At 41.1% G+C, this 21,247-nt stretch overlaps 1 protein-coding gene across 1 annotated transcript in view; it reads right to left on the minus strand.

Annotated features, from left to right (window-relative positions):
• LOC139450101 (serine-rich adhesin for platelets-like) overlaps window positions 1-20,595 on the minus strand; it is a 29,547-nt gene extending 8,952 nt beyond the window's left edge. The window contains exons 1-12 of the mRNA XM_071231748.1: window positions 20,575-20,595; window positions 18,619-18,765; window positions 14,201-14,318; window positions 12,689-13,463; window positions 10,448-12,634; window positions 9,592-9,641; window positions 8,312-8,384; window positions 4,799-4,903; window positions 3,642-3,778; window positions 3,282-3,471; window positions 2,077-2,161; window positions 439-559 (exon numbers count right to left, since the gene is read on the minus strand). Coding sequence (XP_071087849.1) covers window positions 439-559; window positions 2,077-2,161; window positions 3,282-3,471; window positions 3,642-3,778; window positions 4,799-4,903; window positions 8,312-8,384; window positions 9,592-9,641; window positions 10,448-12,634; window positions 12,689-13,463; window positions 14,201-14,318; window positions 18,619-18,741 — 3,964 coding nt within the window. The 5' untranslated portion in view covers window positions 18,742-18,765; window positions 20,575-20,595. The remainder of the gene's footprint in view (window positions 1-438; window positions 560-2,076; window positions 2,162-3,281; window positions 3,472-3,641; window positions 3,779-4,798; window positions 4,904-8,311; window positions 8,385-9,591; window positions 9,642-10,447; window positions 12,635-12,688; window positions 13,464-14,200; window positions 14,319-18,618; window positions 18,766-20,574) is intronic.
• Window positions 20,596-21,247: the final 652 nt, after the last annotated feature.

The raw sequence follows: 21,247 nt of genomic DNA on the forward strand, positions 1-21,247 counted from the left end.
CATGGTAAATGACTAACTGAAGTCTGTGTATTCTTAATTAAATCTTTGAATACACTACATATTTATCTTTCCATCCTAAGATGCAGAAATTTTAAAATGGTGCTTGCCAAAGAAATTATAACGTGAGAATGTTATTTTTCCCGTGTATCAGTGAGCGAGCTGGGGGACTCCACTTTTAGGCCTATATCAGGCCACTCATAACAACATTCCAGAACATCAAGATAGGGACTTCCTGAAATGGGCTTCTTAGGAATCCAACAAAGCCTTTGGCATGACAGGCAAACACTTTACCCACTAGGCTACCCCACACTGTAAAACAACAATAAGTTAACCCAGCATATCTCACTGCTTGTTCATGAACAGTTACTACACATACTTCTGTGTGACGTCCATTATTGATGTAGGAATCATCTCAAACATGATGGAGGAATGTTTTACCGGCAGAATCACAGACTTTGTCAGACAGCTCCACCTTGGCAGTGTGTCCCCTCATGTACTTGCAGTACCCAGCCGTCTTCAGCAGACGATTGTTCCACCCGATCTCCAGGGAAGACGGAAGCTGCAGCAACAAATCATGATGTGATATGCTTAAAGGGTTGTTTAACGCCACACTCCGCACTATTCCAGCTATACCACCGCGGTCTGTAAATAATCGAGTCTGGACCAGAAAATCCAGTGATTGACCTCATAAGCATCGATACATGACGATGACATGCATCAACAAAATCAGCGAGCCTGACCACCCTATCCCCTTAGTCGCCTCTTACAAGCATAGTAGCCTTTTACGGCAAGCATGGGTTGCTGAAGACCTATTCTACCCCGGATCTTCACAAGTCAGAGCTGGGTTTAATGCCAGTTGTTAAAATTTTAGAGAAATGTGCACAATTTTTTTTATTTATGAAATTGTGATGTTTAGTGAAAGAAATAGTAAACCTTTTCCTTTCCTTAGATTAAATAATCTGTATAATCAACATTAACTTCAAAAGGTTAAATACTCTGTGTGAGTGAGTTGGGTTTTACTCTGCTTTGAGTATTTCAGTTATAACACTGTATGTCAGGTTATTGTGGGATGACAGCCCACAGTGATGCATGTTTTGGACATTAACCACTTTGGTGAAACCCACAAGCAAATGTATGGTGCTGACAAACCTGGAAACATAATCAGGGTGAACCCGGGATTTGAACCCACAACCATAGCTTTCTGCACAGTGAATTGTAGTGTCTTAGAAAAATGGGCCAACTAGGCACCCTTGTGATAGATAGATACATGTCAGTGATGTTTGTTTGTTTTTTGTTTAACATCGCACTCAGCAATATTCCAGCTGTATGACATCGATCTGTAAATAATCAAGCCTGGAACAGACAATCCAGTGATTGACAACATGAGCATTGATCCACGCAATTGGGATACAATGACATGCATCAACCAAGTCAACGAGTCTGACCACCCTATCCCGTTAGTCACCTTTAACAACAAGCACAGTCACCTTTTACAGCAAACGTTCCTGAAGACTATTCTAGCCAGGATCTTCATGGGTTACCCATCAAAGACACCATGGTAAAAAACAGTATAGGACCTACTTTAGAATAAATGCTTAAAACATGAAGACATGCATTTTAATATACTTAAAGTCCATGGTTCATGAATGTATTGAAAATAACATGCCCATCTCAATGATGCAAGTTTCTGGCAAAGCTAACTCTTCAAGATGAGTGAGTGAGTGAGTTGGGTTTAACGCCGCTTTTAACAGTATTCCAGTTATATCACGGCGTGTCACCTTAACATGGGAGGAAAGCCCGAAGTGATGCAGGTCTCAGATGTTTACCACTTCGGTGAAAGCCACGAGCACGGGTATGGTGCTGACAAACCTAGAAACATCATCGGGGTGAACCGGAATACGAACCCACAATCATAGGTTTCTGGCGTGCCCAAGGGACGCAACTCTGCACAGCGAATTGCGGCGCCTTAGACGACTGGGCCACCTGTGCCCCCTCTTCACGATGAATGGCAGCACCTGATACCACTGGACCCCTCTCCTCCTGGGCATGAGGTGAGGTAATGAACCTTGCACAAACCTTCTGATCAAACACGGTCTGGTTGTACAACTTGTACAGACGCTGAGTCAGCTCCATCTTGTATTTCTTGAACTGCTTCACATATCTGAAGTACAAGTGTGTTAACTAATAAACAAGGCCATGTGGCAGGTATCATCTTCCGTAGTGTTTCACAAAATTCTCAGTGTAACCTGAACTATAAATTATAAATGAAAAGGGGCAGATGCACATGTAGGATCATCCTACAAGCCTGATATAAATAACGCCCACAATTGGAAGGCTGTATGTTGCAAATGCAATGTTCACCAGCCATGACAGTTTAACTACAGTCATATGGAAATATAACTTCTTTTGCTACACATTTATCATGGTGAATGATTCAGTGTTTCAAAGGATGTAATAATTCTTGGTTGTTTAATTTCTCAATCATGAATTTTTAAATTTGGCCAGGAGAAAAACCTGTTTGAACACCTTCAGAACTGAGAAGCAAACAAATCTAACTGTCCTCATCGAAGAAGATGGATTATTTCCAATTTCAAAGAAAAGAGAATAAGACTGCATCTTTTACTCCAATCTGGTGATCATGAGTTAAATTCCTAGACAGAGAACAATATTCATGCTCAAGATTTCCCCAATTTTTGAGAAAGCAAGCAGAGTTAGCTCCCTTCTAGAAACACTGATAATGCAGTTTCGGCGTAAGAAGTTGGTTTGATTGGGCCAGGAGATTCAACCCCCAACCTTCCTCTATCTGGGCTCAATCCACTACACCATGAAGATGGTTTTGTCTATTACAATGAGGAAATTTCATCAGTAGTTATGGTCAACTAAATTCTAAATTTACCCTTGAGATTCCTATGAATGAAAATTCACCATAAAGTATCAGTGAGCGAGCTGGGTGACTCCACTTTTAGGCCTATATCAGGCCACTCATAACAATATTCCAGCAACATCAAGATAGGGACTTCTTGAAATGGGCTTCTTAGGAACCAAACGAAGCATTTGGCATGACAGGCAAACACTTTACCCACTAGGCTACCCCACACTGTAAAACAAGTCAACCTAGGAATCATCATAAGCAAGACTGAGGAATGGTAAACTTCACATTGGGACTTTTTACACATATACCCACACGCTATGTGAATATTGCTGTAGGCAACTTAACCCTGCTCGCTCAGTCTCTGACAGAGAGACAAACATGTCCAACATATTCTTCAGACACAACTCACGTGGAGGCGTCAGGATGTCTCCTGTGGTCGGGCAGGTCGGCAGTCAGGGACTGCAGGAAGCTACATATTTTCACACGGCTGGCTGAGCTGGGAACACTGGACTTGGCCGAGCTGGGTAGCCGAGATGAGGACACAATCTGAGCTTTGGGTGTCTCGTACTTCCTGTGGACTATCTTTGGTAGAGGTGTCTCTGGAGAAATAACAAGCTGTCGTAGAAATAGGATGACAAAACAGCACATTAAAGGGGAACTATGCTCTGGGGGTCAATTTTCCAATAAAATAGGACATTTTGGTATTCTGGCCTCAAAGCAGTTGTAACATTTTACAATTCTTGAAAATCTCTAACTTGTTTGTACATACTTGTTGTTTCCTTAGTCATATGTTTCCGTGACGTCTTTGGTTGATATTCCTCTTCCTCACTGCTTTCATCATAAGTCCTGTCACTATCATCATCGGTCTCGTCATTCTCCTCATCACTGGTCAGATATTCAGGGATCCTACAAGGGGGAAACATTGCTGCCAGTTGTATTGCAGTCCTAGATGGCTTGACTAATAGATACATCTGAGAGATTTATCTGGACCTGCTCAGAGGTTGATATTCAGCCCAAAATCGGTTAAATTTCCCAAACAGAAATACCAATTCATGTTATATGGTAACAAATTATGGTATAGCTTTGTAGAAGTGCCATATATTTCAATGACAAAGTTGAGGTCGATATTCAGCCCAAAATCAGTTAAATTTCCCTAACAGAAATACCAATTCATGTTATATGGTAACAAATTATGGTATAGCTTTGTAGAAGTGCCATATATTTCAATGACAAAGTTGAGCAATATAATGATTTTTTTCAAAAACATTGCCTGGCAAAGGCACTTAGAAACTGACATATATTTTTAGTCTTGTGTCTTGTGTTAATAAGCTTGGAATAATTCATTTCTGGGAACAGTGAATATTCAACATGACCCAAGAAAGGAAACAATGACAATATAATGGCATTACACAAAGAAATAATGATAACACGTTAATTATGGTCACTTTGACTCATATACCATATGTCATTAACATCAAAAGGAAGGAATCATGTTACAAACTCACATTCCAAAATGTTGGATATAAACCCCTAAGTTCATAGGAACATAAGATCCCAGCACAGCTATGGAATACAACAGTTCTGACAGCTGGGAAGAAAGGACCACTGGCCTCCTAATTGGAAGAGTCAGTGAGTTTGGTTTAACATTGTTTGGGACACTAAAAGCGAAGCAGTGAGTGAGTGAGTGAGTTGGGTTTAACGCCGCTTTTAACAATATTCCAGTTATATCGCTGCGTGTCAGCTTAATGTGGGAGGAAAACCCAAAGTGATGCAGGTCTTAGACGTTTACCACTTCGGTGAAACCCACGAGCACGGGTATGGTGCTGACAAACCTAGAAACATAATCGAGGAGAACCGGCACCTGAACAAGAACACACAAGAGAATTTACGCAGGGTGCTAACCTTCCTGCAGGCCCCGCAGCTTACCTTGGTGGCTGCTTATCCTTCTTACTGTTGTCCACCTTCAGGTAGAAGACGTCATCCTCCGAGTCACTGCTCACAATGGAGTCATCATCTATAAACTCCTTCATACTGGAACAACAGAAGGTGAGGTGGGTTTAATGTCACGTCCAAGATTATTGCACTTTTATAGCGTGTGTGGCTGCTTTTACTAGTCCGGACAAATGCCGATTAATAGTGCTAGCACTCTGAGATACCATGCCACAGTTTAACATGAATACCCCACTACACAGTATACAGTCGTGCCCCGCTTATACGGACCTCAGATATCCGGAAACCTCGGTTCCTGGACGATTTTGATTCAAAACGAAATAATGACTATATAAATTTACCCGTATATACAGAAATTCAGTTTCCGGAACCGGACGGTCATTTTCATACACAAAACACTGAAATGCACACAAAATTGTCTCACTTATCCGGACAATACACTTCCGCTGGTGGTAATCCTTCCGCTGATGGTAATCCTTTGACTCGTGAGAAGTCAATTAACCAAGTGACACTGAGTTACGTTTGAGACGAGCTTGTTTATTGTACATGTAATCCCCAAGCACAAGTTCGTGGCTTGTATAGAGACCTTGATTACCTATTACGAGAACACAGGCGATCTGGACAATTTGGATTTATTGTTTAAAATTCAAACCTCAAAATGTGGTAAAGTTCAAACTTCCATGACAGACTTCCAGTAAGAAGCTGGTTTCAGTTATACGGAAATTCGTTTATACGGACGAATTGTGAAGTGACGCAAGTGTCAGTATAAACAAGGCACAACTGTACTGACTCTGAGCCGCCATTTAGCCCCTGAATGTAACAACAAGTACCATCTTTTAACGTCTTGTGGTATGACGCGCCCGGGGATCAAGCCCCGGACCTTCCACTCTCTGGGTGGACACTCTACCACGACAACACGGAGGCAGTCTGGAACAACAGTAGCAGTGTACATGGTTTCACATAGAATTACATGAGGAGACTCTACAACATGCACAAGGAAAAAGAGAACATCTCAGATCACTATATTTTACATTCACAGTCATGTAAATGAACCCTGTGGGGACTCCAGGTTAGAACTCGTCCCCAGCAACAATGCTGGTTAAAAAGGCGACTTAATGGAACGGGCTGTCAGGCTCGGTGACTAATAATAGCAATCAGTGGATTGTCTTGTCCGGTTTCAATCCATTACAGGCTGCCCCTCAAAACCCAAATGAAAGAACATCAAAGCTCAGCCGCCTCCAAAGTTGACTCGAAATCAGCTCTATCAGACCACATCCGTAACAACCCAAGCCACAGCATCCAATGGGACCAATTTAAAGCCCCTTACCACCAACCTCAAAGACTTCTAATTCAGAAAACTACAAGACGCCATCAACTCATCCAAGACCCCAATCAGCCATAATCAAGGATATTACATACCCCCGGCATACCATCAACTCATCCAAGACCCCAATCAGCCATAATCAAGGATATTACATACCCCCGGCATACCATCAACTCATCCAAGACCCCAATCAACCATAATCAAGGATATTACATACCCCCGGCATACCATCAACTCATCCAAGACCCCAATCAACCATAATCAAGGATATTACATACCCCCGGCATACCATCAACTCATCCAAGACCCCAATCAACCATAATCAAGGATATTACATACCCCCGGCATACCATCAACTCATCCAAGACCCCAATCAGTCATGATCCTTTTGTTTTTACTACTGGCTCCAACTGTTCAGATGTGTACCTTATACCACCCCTTTTGTGCACATAACAGGCTTCCTAACTCCATTGTAACTACATCCAAACCTACTCAACTGTATAAGCACTGTCTCCTGCCTGTATATATAGAGAATCTCACCCGAGTGTCTTTTGATATGAAATATATCAACACCAGTTGATAAAAGTGGAAAAATTCCGAGGCTTGCTGAGGATTTTTTCCACTTATATCAACGAGTGTTGATATATTTGATATCAAAAGACACCAGGGTGAGATTTTATTTATCATCCAACATCATTCTTCCAACTTTTTCAATTTGTAGACAGTAATTAGCAGTGTCTTCAGTGTAAAAAGTACTGCTAACAGCTTCAGTAGTAGAGCCATTAGTGATGTCATTTGATTGTGACGTCATGGTAAAGCACTGTGATGTAATTTCATTGCAGCGATATCTACAAGCGATATCTCCTGTAGGAGCCAGTTTGGGATGATAAATACTTGTCAACAATACTTTGTACCTCACTTGCTTGATAACGTTGTTAGAACATACACCGAAACATCTCTCCTAACTGTAGTAAAGAAGTTCATCCATACAGTATATCTTATACTTACTTGTAGATGGCGCAGTAATGATTTGTGGGGTGCTTCAATCACATTATCAAGATAACTAACATCACTGATCAATGTCTGATATTGTTTGTCTGTTGTTTAACGCCGCATTCAGCAGTATTCCAGCTATATGAGAACGGTCTGTAAATAATCAAGTCTGGATTAGACAATCCAGTGATTGATATCATGAGGATGAATTGACGCAATTGGAATTTGATGACATGCATCAACCAAGTCAGCAAGCCTGACAACCCGATCCCATTAGTCGCCTCTTATGACAAGCACAGTCGAGTTTTACTCAAGTATCGGTTGCTGAAGACCTATTCTAACCCAAATCTTCACGGGTTGACTACATATGACTGTCCATGTGTTGAGAATGAATGTATTTTGCTTAAACATATTAAACCTTACCATGAAAGAAAATATACTGATGAAAATGAATTAAAGAACACCAAGCTTGAGACACAGTAAAATGATATGCTACCATAGGTTCCCAGCCTTGTCTACCAAATACACCTTGGAAACAACGCACACAAACACATCTCAACATTTGATTCTGACATGTGTTGAATTTGTATGCGAGCTATTTCAAAAGTACTGCCAGTAGAGATTATTTCCTTATATTGTTCATTGTTCCCTTATTCGTTTTCATCAGAATATGCATGTTGGTGTACATAATTGTACATGATTGTACATGACAATGTCATTTGCCACTGATCCAAATACCCACTTTACAACAGATCAAACCACAAACCTTCCGGTTTCTGGGCACATGCTCTATCGATAGGGTTGAAACAATACACAAAGGTCACGATACGATATGTATCACAATACATAGGTCACGATACGATACATATCGCAAAACGCATATTTACGTCAAATCACATCGAAACTTCTTGACAACAAATATTTCAGAGCAGGTTCAAAAGGCAAAGCTGGCTGTAGACACATGTTCGTAATGGTCATTTTCAGTAGTGAACTAGTATTGTATCGTCACATGAAAACTCACGATACCAATGTATCGTTTCACTCCGACAACCTTCCGCTTTCTGGGCACACACTTTATTGACTACACAACTGCGGTTGTAGTTGAAAAAACATTCCTGCAAATCAATCTCAGCGAGTGAGTGGCGCCATGCATGGAAAGAACCATTTCTTACCTGTCTGAATCTGAGGATTCGGAGGACAACTTTGGTTTTTGGGTCTTCTTTTGGCTTTTCATTTTCTTGAAAACTGTAATCAGAATATGCCTGTTATTTCTTACATGACATGAGTTGTTTTAAAACCCATTTGCCTTCAACAGTTCTATCCTTGATTCACGTACGTAGAACAAGGTATGATAAGCACCATTTCTGTCCCACAAAATCTGTAACTTGTAATGAACAAAACATTTAGAAATCGTTTTAACAGTAATCAGATATATTTTCTTCCCCACTTGCATGTCATGGTACCAAATATGTCATTAAAATGCGTCAAAAATGCTGATTTAAGAATTGTTAAGGTTTTGAAGAAGATTTTTTTTCTAATATTTGAACATGAGGTGTTCTACCCAAACTGATTGTCTGAGTATTGTAGGTCAGTGAGCAAGTAAAAACATATGGTGAAAACTTTATCAGAAGACTTTCTCAAATCTTCCATTGTTTTCATTTTAGAAATACTTGTGTACTTGTTCCATAGTCATAAAACAATACTTCCTTACATTTAACATTTGCCTGTATTCTCATCATTTTTCGCCAGAAATGGAATCATTCTTAAATTATTATAAATCACAAAGGAAAATATGCCTCATTTAAATACATCTTGAATCTAAAAGTACAAATTTTAAAAGCACAAATACCCAATCCCGAAAAAGTTATAATTTCAATCATAACATTTTCATACAAAAAGACCCCACTTTCCGATTGTGTCTAATTTAAAGGTAACTTCTTCATGTATGGGTGTTGGTTGGTTGGTTGGTTGTTTAACGCCGCACTCAGCAATATTCCAGCTATATGACGGCAGTCTGTGAATAGTCGAGTCTGGACCAGACAATCCAGTGATTAATATCATGAGCATTGATCCACGCAATTGGGATCAATGACATGCATCACCCAAGTCAGCGAGCCTGACCACCCAATCCCGTTAGTCGCCTTTTACGACAAGCATAGTCACCTTTTACGGCAAGCATGGGTTGCTGAAGACCTATTCTACCCCATAATCTTCATGGGTCTCATGTGTTGGTGTAAGGTTATGTAGACAGTTTCTGTGTGCCAGGTTGTATTTTCCAAGTTAAAACAAAACACAGAACTGCTCCTGGGGTCTGTTCCACAAAGTGATGGTAGCATATGTCTATGTTAAAGTATGGGACTCTGGAGATACAATCACCTTAGTGCTACGATTGCTTTGTGGAACGGACCCCAGTTTTCCCAAATACAGGAAACCCTGGTATCTGACAACTCACAGGCCTCGACATCTTCCTCATCACTAGAGTCCCCAGCAGCTGTGCTGTCTCTGTGGACAGAATGATGCCACATGCTGAGTGTGTCATGTAATATCATGTATACAGATTTTCTAATAGTTATAAAAATGATAAATATTACCAACTTGTTATCATGATGGGATTTTGTATCAAGATTATTTCATCTAGAGCTACAAAACCAGATATTTTTTCATTTACATCTGTGAGCCATTTATATTTTTAAAGAAAACACCTTGCAACAAAATAAGTTTTGTGGCAGGCATTTTCTTTTTTGTTGCAATACAAGCATAATTATTTTTTTCAAGATTTTCGGGGATAAGATATATTTTTTGATAACCCCACCACACCACCCAAAATATCAAATAATTGTCCCTCAGTAAACTTACTCCAAGAATACAACAGTCTGATTCTGCCACCAAGGTAAATGAGTCTGTGTTTTGCTGATAGAGTTACTTCCCTTTGTGTTTTGTGCAGGGAAACTTGTTCATGCTAATATTATCTTTTTATTCTTTTGACCACATAAATGAAATTTGTAAGAGTTAAGGGCCAGTCAAATAATCAGAGCAACTTTAATATGCTTTAGCATATTTAGAAAATTTTAGTCTAATATTGCCAATGTTAGACCTGGAATAATGATGTCTTTGTCATTAAAGGAGTGAGTGAGTGAGGTTTTAGCTATATTCCAGCAATATCACAGCGGGGGACACCAGAAATGGGCTTCACACATTGTACCCATGCCTGGAATCAACCTGGGTCTTCGGCGTGACGAGCGAACGCTTTAACCACTAGGCTCTCCGACGCTCCTGGTCAGTAAAGGTGATTGAGAATAGGACCTTACCTCCATGTTGTTGCATTCCCCACAGTGACACAGTACCTATCATCCAGGTCAGGACTGGCATCGCGGTCTGGCAGTGAGTCGTTCCGACTCCTGCTCACTGACTTCTTCTCCATCACTCTCTTCCCTTTCTTCGCCTCAGCCTTCTTCACCATATTCTCGTAGTCCTCAGAGGAACTGTCCGAAACCATATATTTTTCTTTGGGGTGAGTCTTCCTATCCGTACCAGATCTGCTCGACGTAGGTATTTTGGATGTTTCAGGTACATGAATGCTATGGAATTCATCAGAAGAACTATCCGACACGCCTGCCACCCTTTCATCTGAATGAGGAATCTTTTCATGGGTTGGTCTGTCCTTCTTTTCTGGGGTTGGAGAATCTGGCACAGCTGCCTCCCCTTCATCTGAAAATAGATTCTCTTCATTTGCCTGGAGAACTAGTCTATTTTCATTCAATGGGGGTTGAGAGTCAGGCACACCGGTCTCCCCATCAGACACTAACTCATCCTCATTAGCCTGTTCACTCAGTGCACTCCCTTGGGGTGGTGAATCTGGAACAGTAAAAGTTGGTTTACATTTTTCCTTCGACGTGCCACACTTAGACGTCAATCCTGTATGATCGTCTAATCCTTTGGGAGACTCTGCACTGTAGTCAGGTGATGAATAGCCTGTCTTGTACAGCTCCTTCCTTCCGGGATGTTCATCCGTGCTGCCTGATGAAGCAGACGACACCTTCTTCACAGGTCTGTTCTTCCTCAACGACAGCTTCAGCCTTCTGCTCGGTGTTTCAATCGGCATGCCTCTCACGCTGTTATCTTCCTTACAACCAACCTTACTCCCAAAGGACATTTTTTGTAAATTTTCTACAATATTTTCTACAGCTTTCCTGTCTTTGTGGGCAGGTTTTACAGCCTTGTTCTCAGCATCCGATACTTGGTGGGTTTCATGGAAGGACTCACTGCTGCTGGATTTTCTGACATCCCTCCCTGATGATGTACTGTCTTCCTGTCCACTCATAATAATATCGGAGAAATGCCTGTCAGTGCAACTCTTCCTCGCCTGAACAACACCCTCTGCAGTCTTAGCATCTCTGCTATCATCATCAGCTTTTTTCACTTCTGTTCTGTCACTTTCTGACATTTTCTCATCTAGTTTATCAGTTGATGGCTTGACATTTTCCCCACCCTCAACCTTTCTTCCATCCTTCCCGCTGGAGACTTTGAAACTATGACTTGTGTTGGATCCAAAAAGGTTAATTTTCTTCAATACATTGTCCATCAATCGTCCTGACGAGCCTTGAGGTGTATTATTGAACCGTTTCACAGACATTCGTAACTTTTCATAAGTTGCGGACTTCAGCTCAGCCAGAGTTGGAGTTCCACTGTTGGAATTCTTTAACAAACTTGGCTGACTCTTCACTTGGTTACTTGGAGGGAAGTATGGGCTCGTACATGCTCCATCAGCCCCTGCCCCTTTCTGTGTACACGGTGTAACAACATCAGCTTCATCTTCAGTCTGAGACACGTTAACATCAGTCTGAACACACTGGTCAACAACTTCATAAAACGACCCTTCAGATTCTCCAGGACTGTCTTGTATGTGTCTCACATGTTTTCTGGTTAGCACCTTTCCCTCTGAATCACAAGGTGATGATTCACCTGTTATATCCTCTTCCTTCTCCGACCCTTCTTCTGATACCTTCTCAATGCTACTGCCTCCCCCACCACCATCATCATCATCATCATCATCATCATCATCATCATCATCATCATCATCATCATCATTCGATTCATGCTGGAGCCCCTTGAGTCTGTCACACAGATCTGTGACTCCAAGTTTGTTCTCTATAACAGTAGCAGCATCACCATCTTCAAAATCACTTTCACTATTGCCACCTTCATCTGAACTCCCCGAAGCAATGACCTTGACACCATGCCCCACAGCATCCAGCTGTCTATCATCAAGGTCGGTCTGGGCACAGGCATCCTCAACTTCATAATACGACCCATCACTCTCATCACTCCCTACACCAGGCTCACACACTTCCCTACACCTCATTCCTGAGTTGCCATGGCAACGTTGCAGGACAGGTTCCATACCTGCATCTCCAGGTACAGGCTCCATGCCTGTGTCCCCATGTAGAGGTTCCACGCCCATGTCTCCCTTTACAGGTTCCAGACATAGCCCCAACCTCTTCTGTGTCTGGAGTAAGCCTCTCGACTCCTCTTCATCTTCAAGCTCCAACCTCTTCTGTGTCTGGAGTAAGCCTCTCGACTCCTCTTCATCTTCAAGCTCCATCCTCTTCTGTGTCTGGAGTAAACCTTTCGACTCCTCTTCATCTTCAGACTCCTTTATCGGACCAGCCTTGTCCCCATGTTCAGATTTACATTTAACAGATTCACTGCCTACAGGGCTCTCTTCCAGGACACTAAAGTACTCGTCCTTGTCTTCCTCAGCAATGCTTTCCCCAATAACAGAGTAATAGTTCTCCGAGGAGGAATCCAGCTGCTTCTTTTTCAGCTCATTTGCAGTGAGACTGTTGCGAATTCGGATCAGTGTTTTGTCAGTCCTGAAATACCTTGCTCCATCAGAAGGCCCTCCTTCCAGCTTATTGAATGAGCTTTGGTCATGAACAGCACTAGAATCACAGCTCTCACCGGACATAAAACTGTCCTGAAGTTTATACAGACAGAGACTCTCACGGCTGTGAATTCGAGTTGATTCCACAAGTGGTGCACCAATATCCTCTAACAATGACGGCATCTCTGGAAACACATCTGAATTCTCAGAATTGCCACCTGAGAGTCTTGGGTTGCTTTCATTCTTAGATTCACTACATTCCGGTGGACTTTGTGAGGCTTTTGAACATTTTTTCTTCTTCTTGATTTCTTTTGTGAGGTCAGTCCTGGCCTTGGATGCCTTGAGAGGATATCCCTCACAACTCTCCTGTGAAGCACTGTTCTCAGTACCAGTTTTACATGCCTTCTTTTTAGTCCTCTTTGTTCTTTCCTTGGTAGATTCTGTGAACAATTCAAACCGAAAAATAATAATTACTGGCAAGCTGAAGAGTGTATACACTACAATTCTCAATATACCCTGAATATATTATGGCAATTTGACGAGATTAAATACTGTGATGTCATCATACGACCAGTCAATAAATACATGCTCCTCTTGACAGTTGGCATAGCTGTGCAGGATACATTCTGTGAATTCTGGCAATCCTTGGAACTTTGAGTAACAAACATGACAGGCCATAACGAGCATCGATTGAAGGGCATATGTCTTTTTGTGCAACCATGTCACTAACTAACAACAAAGAAAATGCAGGTTAATTGTGGCACGAGTTGTTCCCAAATATTGAAAAAAACAGTCAGGATTTATTAGTTACGGACATGATTCAGGATCCTCCATAAGAGGCTGAATCACAGAAAGATGAACATCAGGACTTCTAACTTCTCTGTACAAATGAGAGAATCATTCAAACGAGCATATCTGACGACACATTCAGCAATATAATAGTAATATTATAATACAACAAGCATACCGATAGTAGCCTTTTACAACAAGCATGGGTTGCTGAAGACCTATTCTACCCCGGGTAGGAGGTGTCCTCAGATCATATGAATAATAGAGAGAGCATATGGGAGTAAAACATCTCATATTTTCTGTACAAAAATCCAGAAAGGAAGATTGAAAAGATGTGAATAAAATCAGCAACAAATAGAAGGAAAATACAAAAGTATCTCCAACATACCATTTTTGGCATCTCCATGTTTGTTTGCGACCCCCTTTTCCCCCCGGTTCTCCTTGTCGCCTCCGTCCCCCGACCTCACCCTGCTCCTGCTGCCCTTCTTCTTGCTGCTCTTGGTTATCTGAAACCATCGGCCGACATTTACAATACAGTACCACAAAATATGTCACAATACCCTATGACATACAGTCAAGTTTCATTAATCCAAGACGATAAACAATTCATGCTTCAAATAAACAAAACAGGATTAATCAAATGCTTAGATTACCTCAATCTCATTAAAATCGAACACAAGTTCTTGCTACCGCTGAGGACATCCCATTACAGGTCACATCAGAAAGACCTTTTGCAAACTTTGACCGACCAATGAAATGACTAAAAGGAAGACAACATTAGCCACTAAGAAAGCAGCTTTCTTGAGCTTTACGGGACTTGTTTAAACTGGCGACTTCCACTCCGGACTATGCTATTAAAAGTATTTTGATATCAGTCACACATCCCATAACAGTAGTATTGTGTTAAACTTTAGAGGTTGCAAGATTCAGGGATCTGAGCAGATTGGAAAAAACAAAAGGGGAAAACTCTAGGGGGGGTCGGGAGGCATGCCTCCCCGGAAATATTGTGAACATTTGATTGCATTTTAGGCAGTTTCGTGCAGTTTGGACAACATTCACACAATCACAATGTTCAATAATTACCTAGCATTTTAGCAGTATGATAACCAACGAATCAATAACAAAAAGGTCATAAAACTTTTTATTAAATATTGAAATATTCAACTTCCTAGCTTATGCTGAAACATATCACAGAACTATTTTAAGACATTCACATTATGTCACACGTCATTTAATATGAATACTGTCATTCATTGTCTAATCAAATTTGTTTAGCATGTGGAATATTTCAATATTCATTAACCAATCAAATTTGTTTAGTAAATATGTACTGAAATATTTCACTTCCTAGTTTATTATGAAACATATCACAGAACAACACATATTATGTACTTCATTATGTCACACATCACTTAATATGAATACTGTTATTCATTGTCTATTCATATCTGTGAGGCACAACTACAACTTTGTGTTTTTTCATGAGGCATCTGTCATGGAACAACATATCTGACTCTGCTTCATAGGATAATTTTTCTCTGTGTTTCCTCTTGGTGATGGAACCACTCCAAAAGATTTCTGCCGTTCCTTCCTTTCCTGCTGTCTGGCCTCCTTGCTGTCTGGCCTCCTTGATAATGTCTATAAAACATTGCTTAGTTCTGGCAGTAATGTTGGTCAATTATTGCGTGTTTTGGGTCCTGGTGAAAATATACTTCTACTGATGTTTGACTTCTAGCCATAAGCTCATGCTTGACTGTCTGTATGGCACTGTACGTTTCAATCTTCATGTTGGATGAATTGTCATCAAGTATGTCCCCTTTGATACTAAAACTGCTTTCAACAATGGGACTATGAAGGCATGTGATGACACTCTAAACAAAAGTTGACAGAAGACGGTACCTTCCCGACTTGCCAACTTTTGCCCACCACAGATCAAGTTTCTCATCACGACATGCCAGAGCACCAGGCAAGTGGTCATCAACTGTGTAAGCTCTTCCCTGAGAACATTTGTAGCTAGAGATGGGAGTTGATTGAGGTAGCGCTCGGTTGTAGCATTTGGCCTCACAACTGGAACCCGGGGCTGACATTGCCTTCAAAAGGGAATTATTGATAGGCATCTGGGACAGGAGAGAGATGATACAATTCACATAGGCTTCAAAAGGGAACTATTGATAGGCATCTGGGACAGGAGAGAGATGCTACAATTCACATAGGCTTCAAAAGGGAATTATTGATAGGCATCTGGGACAGGAGAGAGATGCTACAATTCACATAGGCTTCTTTGACATTATCCATGAATTGGGATGCAAACTTATCATGGCCATACCTTGACAAAACCCTTTTTGTCCGACTTCCAATAAATACATCCTTTATTGGCAAGTGATTAGCTGGGTCTGACACCACAACGTTCACAAGTTTTTCTGGTGTGAGTTCTTTCAGTGACTGTGGCATGATGAAGTTGGATAGGAATCTGATGGCAAGTTGCTTTTGTTGATCATGAAGCTTGTCCACTTGAGTCTCTCTTTGAGTGAGTGAGTGAGTGAGTGAGTGAGTGAGTGAGTGAGTGAGTGAGTGAGTGAGTGAGTGAGTGAGTGAGTGAGTGAGTGAGTGAGTGAGTGAGTGAGTGAGTGAGTGAGTGAGTGAGTGAGTGAGTGAGTGAGTGAGTGAGTGAGTGAGTGAGTGAGTGAGTGAGTGAGTGAGTGAGTGAGTGAGTGAGTGAGTGAGTGAGTGAGTGAGTGAGTGAGTGAGTGAGTGAGTGAGTGAGTGAGTGAGTGAGTGAGTGAGTGAGTGAGTGAGTGAGTGAGTGAGTGAGTGAGTGAGTGAGTGAGTGAGTGAGTGAGTGAGTGAGTGAGTGAGTGAGTGAGTGAGTGAGTGAGTGAGTGAGTGAGTGAGTGAGTGAGTGAGTGAGTGAGTGAGTGAGTGAGTGAGTGAGTGAGTGAGTGAGTGAGTGAGTGAGTGAGTGAGATCACAAAATGTAGCCATCTCATCCTAAATATATGGCGGGGCACAATCAGGTAGATCACAAAATGTAGCCATCTCATCCTAAATATATGGCGGGGCACAATCAGGTAGATCACAAAATGTAGCCATCTCATCCTAAATATATGGCGGGGCACAATCAGGTAGATCACAAAATGTAGCCATCTCATCCTAAATATATGGCGGGGCACAATCAGGCAGATCACAAAATGTAGCCATCTCATCCGAAATATATGGCGGGGCACAATCAGGTAGATCACAAAATGTAGCCATCCCATCCTAAATATATGGCGGGGCACAATCAGGTAGATCACAAAATGTAGCCATCTCATCCGAAATATATGGCGGGGCACAATCAGGTAGATCACAAAATGTAGCCATCCCATCCTAAATATATGGCGGGGCACAATCAGGTAGATCACAAAATGTAGCCATGCCATCCGAAATATATGGCAGGGCACAATCAGGTAGATCACAAAATGTAGCCATCTCATCCGAAATATATGGCGGGGCACAATCAGGTAGATCACAAAATGTAGCCATCTCATCCTAGATATATGGCGGAGCACAATCGGGTAGATCACAAAATGTAGCCATCTCATCCTAAATATATGGTGGGGTACAATCAGGTAGATCACAAAATGTAGCCATCTCATCCTAAATATATGGCGGGAACAATCAGACAGATCACAAAATGTAGCAATCTCATCCTAAATATATGACGGGGCACTGTATTTCCCTGAGCATTGACCACTAACTGATAGCAAAATTGTGTCTGGGCAGTGGGGTAGTGGTTGAAGTGTTCACTTGTCATCCTAAACACCCAGGGTTGTGAGGTGAAGTGAGGTGAAACGGGGTTTAACATTGCGTCTAAGATTATTGCACTTATATTAGTGGCATGCATGCACATGTTTGGCTGCTTGTACTTGTCAGGATTGATGCCGATTTATAGTGCTCGCCAACTGAGATACCATGCCGCAGTTTAACATGAATACCCCACTCAGACACTATATACTGACTCCAAAACGACCAGTTCTTGTTTTAGCCCCTTAAGTTAATGCTGAGCGCCAGACAGGGTATCTTTAAACATCTTTTGGTATGACACTGCCGGGATCAAACCAATAGGCCACTAGACCAGAGGCGGTGACCCAGGGTGTGAGTCCCTACATGGGTACAATGTGTGAAGCACATTTCTAGTGTCCCCAACCATGATATAGCTGGAATACACACTCACTTACTTCTAATCATGTCTTTGCTGTCCGTATCACTGATCAGTACCCATTCTACACAATGCTGGTCTGCTTTACTGGCCTTTACACATTGCAGGTCACTTGCAAGCCAGCTGACGTATGCGAACCGTGAATCTCCGGGGTAGAATAGGGCTTCAGCAACCAATGCTTGCCATAAAAGGTGACAATGCTTGCCATAAAAGCTGACTATGCTTGTCGTAAGAGGTGACCTACTCGGGTGATCGAGTTGGTGACTTGGTTGATGCATGTCATCATATCCCAATTGCATTGATTGATGCTCATGATTGCAATGACTGGATTGTCTGGTCCAGACTCCATTATTTACAGGCCACTGTCATATAGCTAGAATATTGCTGAGTGCGGCGTTAAAAAACAAACAAACAAACAAAAAGCTGAGATGTGTGTCGTAAATACACACAGTACTCAGTTCTGTTATAATCCTTTCATGACAAGCAACAGTTAATACAGAAACCTGACAGACCAAGTCTGTACCAGAAACACAATGGACTGCAGTGAACAAGCACCTGTCGCTGTGAGAGAGAATGATACTGTTGCTGTTATTGATTATTGTCCTTACACTCTTCAGGGCAGTATCAATATCTTTGTGCTGGAACCAGCCCAGTTTTTCTCCCATCTTTTGGAAGAGTAGCTCCACATCTTGATTCCTGCCCTTTGACGGTGTACACATGCCTTCTGCCATCTTCTGTCTTGAATAGCTCTAACACTGGAAAAAAGACAAATCTTCATAGACTGCATGGAATAGACAACATACAAACATGGAATAGACAACATAGAAATGGGGACTAGGTATGTGGATCCTCGCTCCATTTGTGATTAAATATGTTAAGTGAAGATATGTAGAATCATATGTTGCTAGTAGAATAATTAAAGATGCAGCTAATTCAGTTCAAAACAATATGCCCGGGCAATACATTTCATATCTTATCTCAAATCCATAGAAGAGCCTGCATAGTCATGGAATAACACCTAACCCCGGTAACTTGGGAAGGTTAATAAACTAACATAATCTTTTAGCAGCTCAATTGGTTTTTTTCTTTAAAGTTGTTTGGGTTAGTCGGTTTAGCACCAAAAGTTTGTTTAAGAAAAAAATGCCTTGCCACCCTGTTAATTTTCTGTGAATGGAATAGAGTATTGCCCATGTCCTATTAATTAAAATCAACAGTAACACTTCTAAGTGACAGGTTAATCCATCTGTTTCAGATTCTGCTATCAACAAATCTAAAGCTTATGAATTTGAAGCTTGTAAAAGTAACTACTTCATTGACGTCAATTACTTGAAACCAAGCGCTCCCACACACACACACACACTACCTGTCATGGGTGAAAATTCTTTGGTTATAACAAAAATATGCCACGATACTTCATTCTAGAATGAGCACCTACATATATGTATTCACTTCTGTGAGAACTGTGAAGGCTTAATTTCTTGATAAGGTGTTTGCAGTAGTCAGTGGCTAATTACAATATATAAGAATCACTTATATGGTCAATATTTACTTTGTTTGAAAAATAGAACAGTCAGACAAAATATATTTTCAGTCTTTTTGTTTTATTTAACATGTTTAAGGTTTATTGAATCTGTTAAAAGAAAAATAGCACTGGGGACCTATACTGACCTACCAACCCTACAGTGGCCCTTTCTTAATGTGTGAGTGAGGTTAAAGAGGGACTATGGTTCCAGTCAAGTTCAAGACATTGTCTCTGTGTAACGGAGATATTCAGCAACTGCTTGATTGATGTTCATCATAAAATCTGTTTTGTTTGTCCTTTTGTTTGAGCTATCAGATACACAAAGTGCTTTTAACTTAAAACATATTTCCTACAATCCTATCTAGTCTCCCATTAACACTGCTATAAACAGTATTTCAGTTATATCCTCAGCACATGTGGGAGGGGGTGCCCAATGTCATCATGGTCATGGAGGTCTCACATCGTATGATCCTGTCATGTCCAAGGGATGCAACTCTGCACATCACAACTTGACTGGGCAACAGAAGAGCCAGTGGAGACTGGAGAACCAGAACATAAGCATTTGACAACACAAACCCTGTCTTAAGATTTTCGCACACAATGTTTTTTATAGACAAAAGGTTATGTGTTGCAACAAAAACGCCACACATATGTAGGCCCAACCGGAAAATCGCCCATCACTCTGTGACTGTTGTAAATATCCTGGATTTCCCATTCACGTGGTGCAACATACCACATTTTCCAATATCTTCGGGAAAGAGGATTGCATTAAGCCCTAATTCCATTAATGACAATGTCATGTCAAAATGACATGTATTATGACTACTCGGTCACACAGTATCATGACTGCTGTGCTGCGAAACCGGAAAATCCTGAGATTGTTGATGTGTCCAGGATATTATGGTCCATAACCACATCATCACATAAAAAATGCATCTGATTTCAATTATAGCATTTCTGGATATATTTGTTCAAATAATCGGGAAGATGTCATAAAGCCATCGTCTACAGATGCAAGATTGTTTACAATGATTCAAAATACCCGCGCCATCTTTGATTCTGCCCGGAACTCTGGGACATATGCAAATTAACAGGTGCGCACTGAAGTAAACAACAAACAGTTGTTCTTATGAACGTGAATGTACTTGTTTGGCTTTTCAATAATTGTACAAATAATTTGCCGCAAACCCAATGACAATTAAGCCAAATAACATTTGAGTCGAAAAACGTCGATGTTTGTGAATTATACTTTCCTATCGACTAGTGTCACATAGTCATACACACGATGATAAATGAGAAACAATTATATATATGTTGTGGGACTAAAACAAGGCATCCAAATAATTGCGCGATGTGACACACATTCTTAGCCACAAAATAAGCGAGTCAACATATATTTTTGTCTAAGCTACGGCAGTGCCAATTTTTCACTGGTTAACGAATAAGCCTACTCTGAAAGATGTGTGGGTTTGTAGGGTTTCTCGCCGCTTTGAACACAACTTCAGTCTGTATAGCCTTCCTTATGGCGGACGGCCCGAAGTGGGGCAGGTCCGTTTATGCACGGGCGTATATTGTGAGTGAGTATATTTATAGTCACCTGGGCAATATTTCAGCCATAAAGTGACTAGAACAAATTATACATTAACAATACATACATTTAGACAATACAAAAGCCGTCGATCATGTGCACGCCTTTCGCAATCATCGAAGAAATG

This window comes from Haliotis cracherodii, unplaced genomic scaffold (genome assembly GCF_022045235.1).
Source record: "Haliotis cracherodii isolate W230 unplaced genomic scaffold, xgHalCrac1.p SCAF_8, whole genome shotgun sequence".
Taxonomy (NCBI): Eukaryota; Metazoa; Mollusca; class Gastropoda; order Lepetellida; family Haliotidae; genus Haliotis; species Haliotis cracherodii.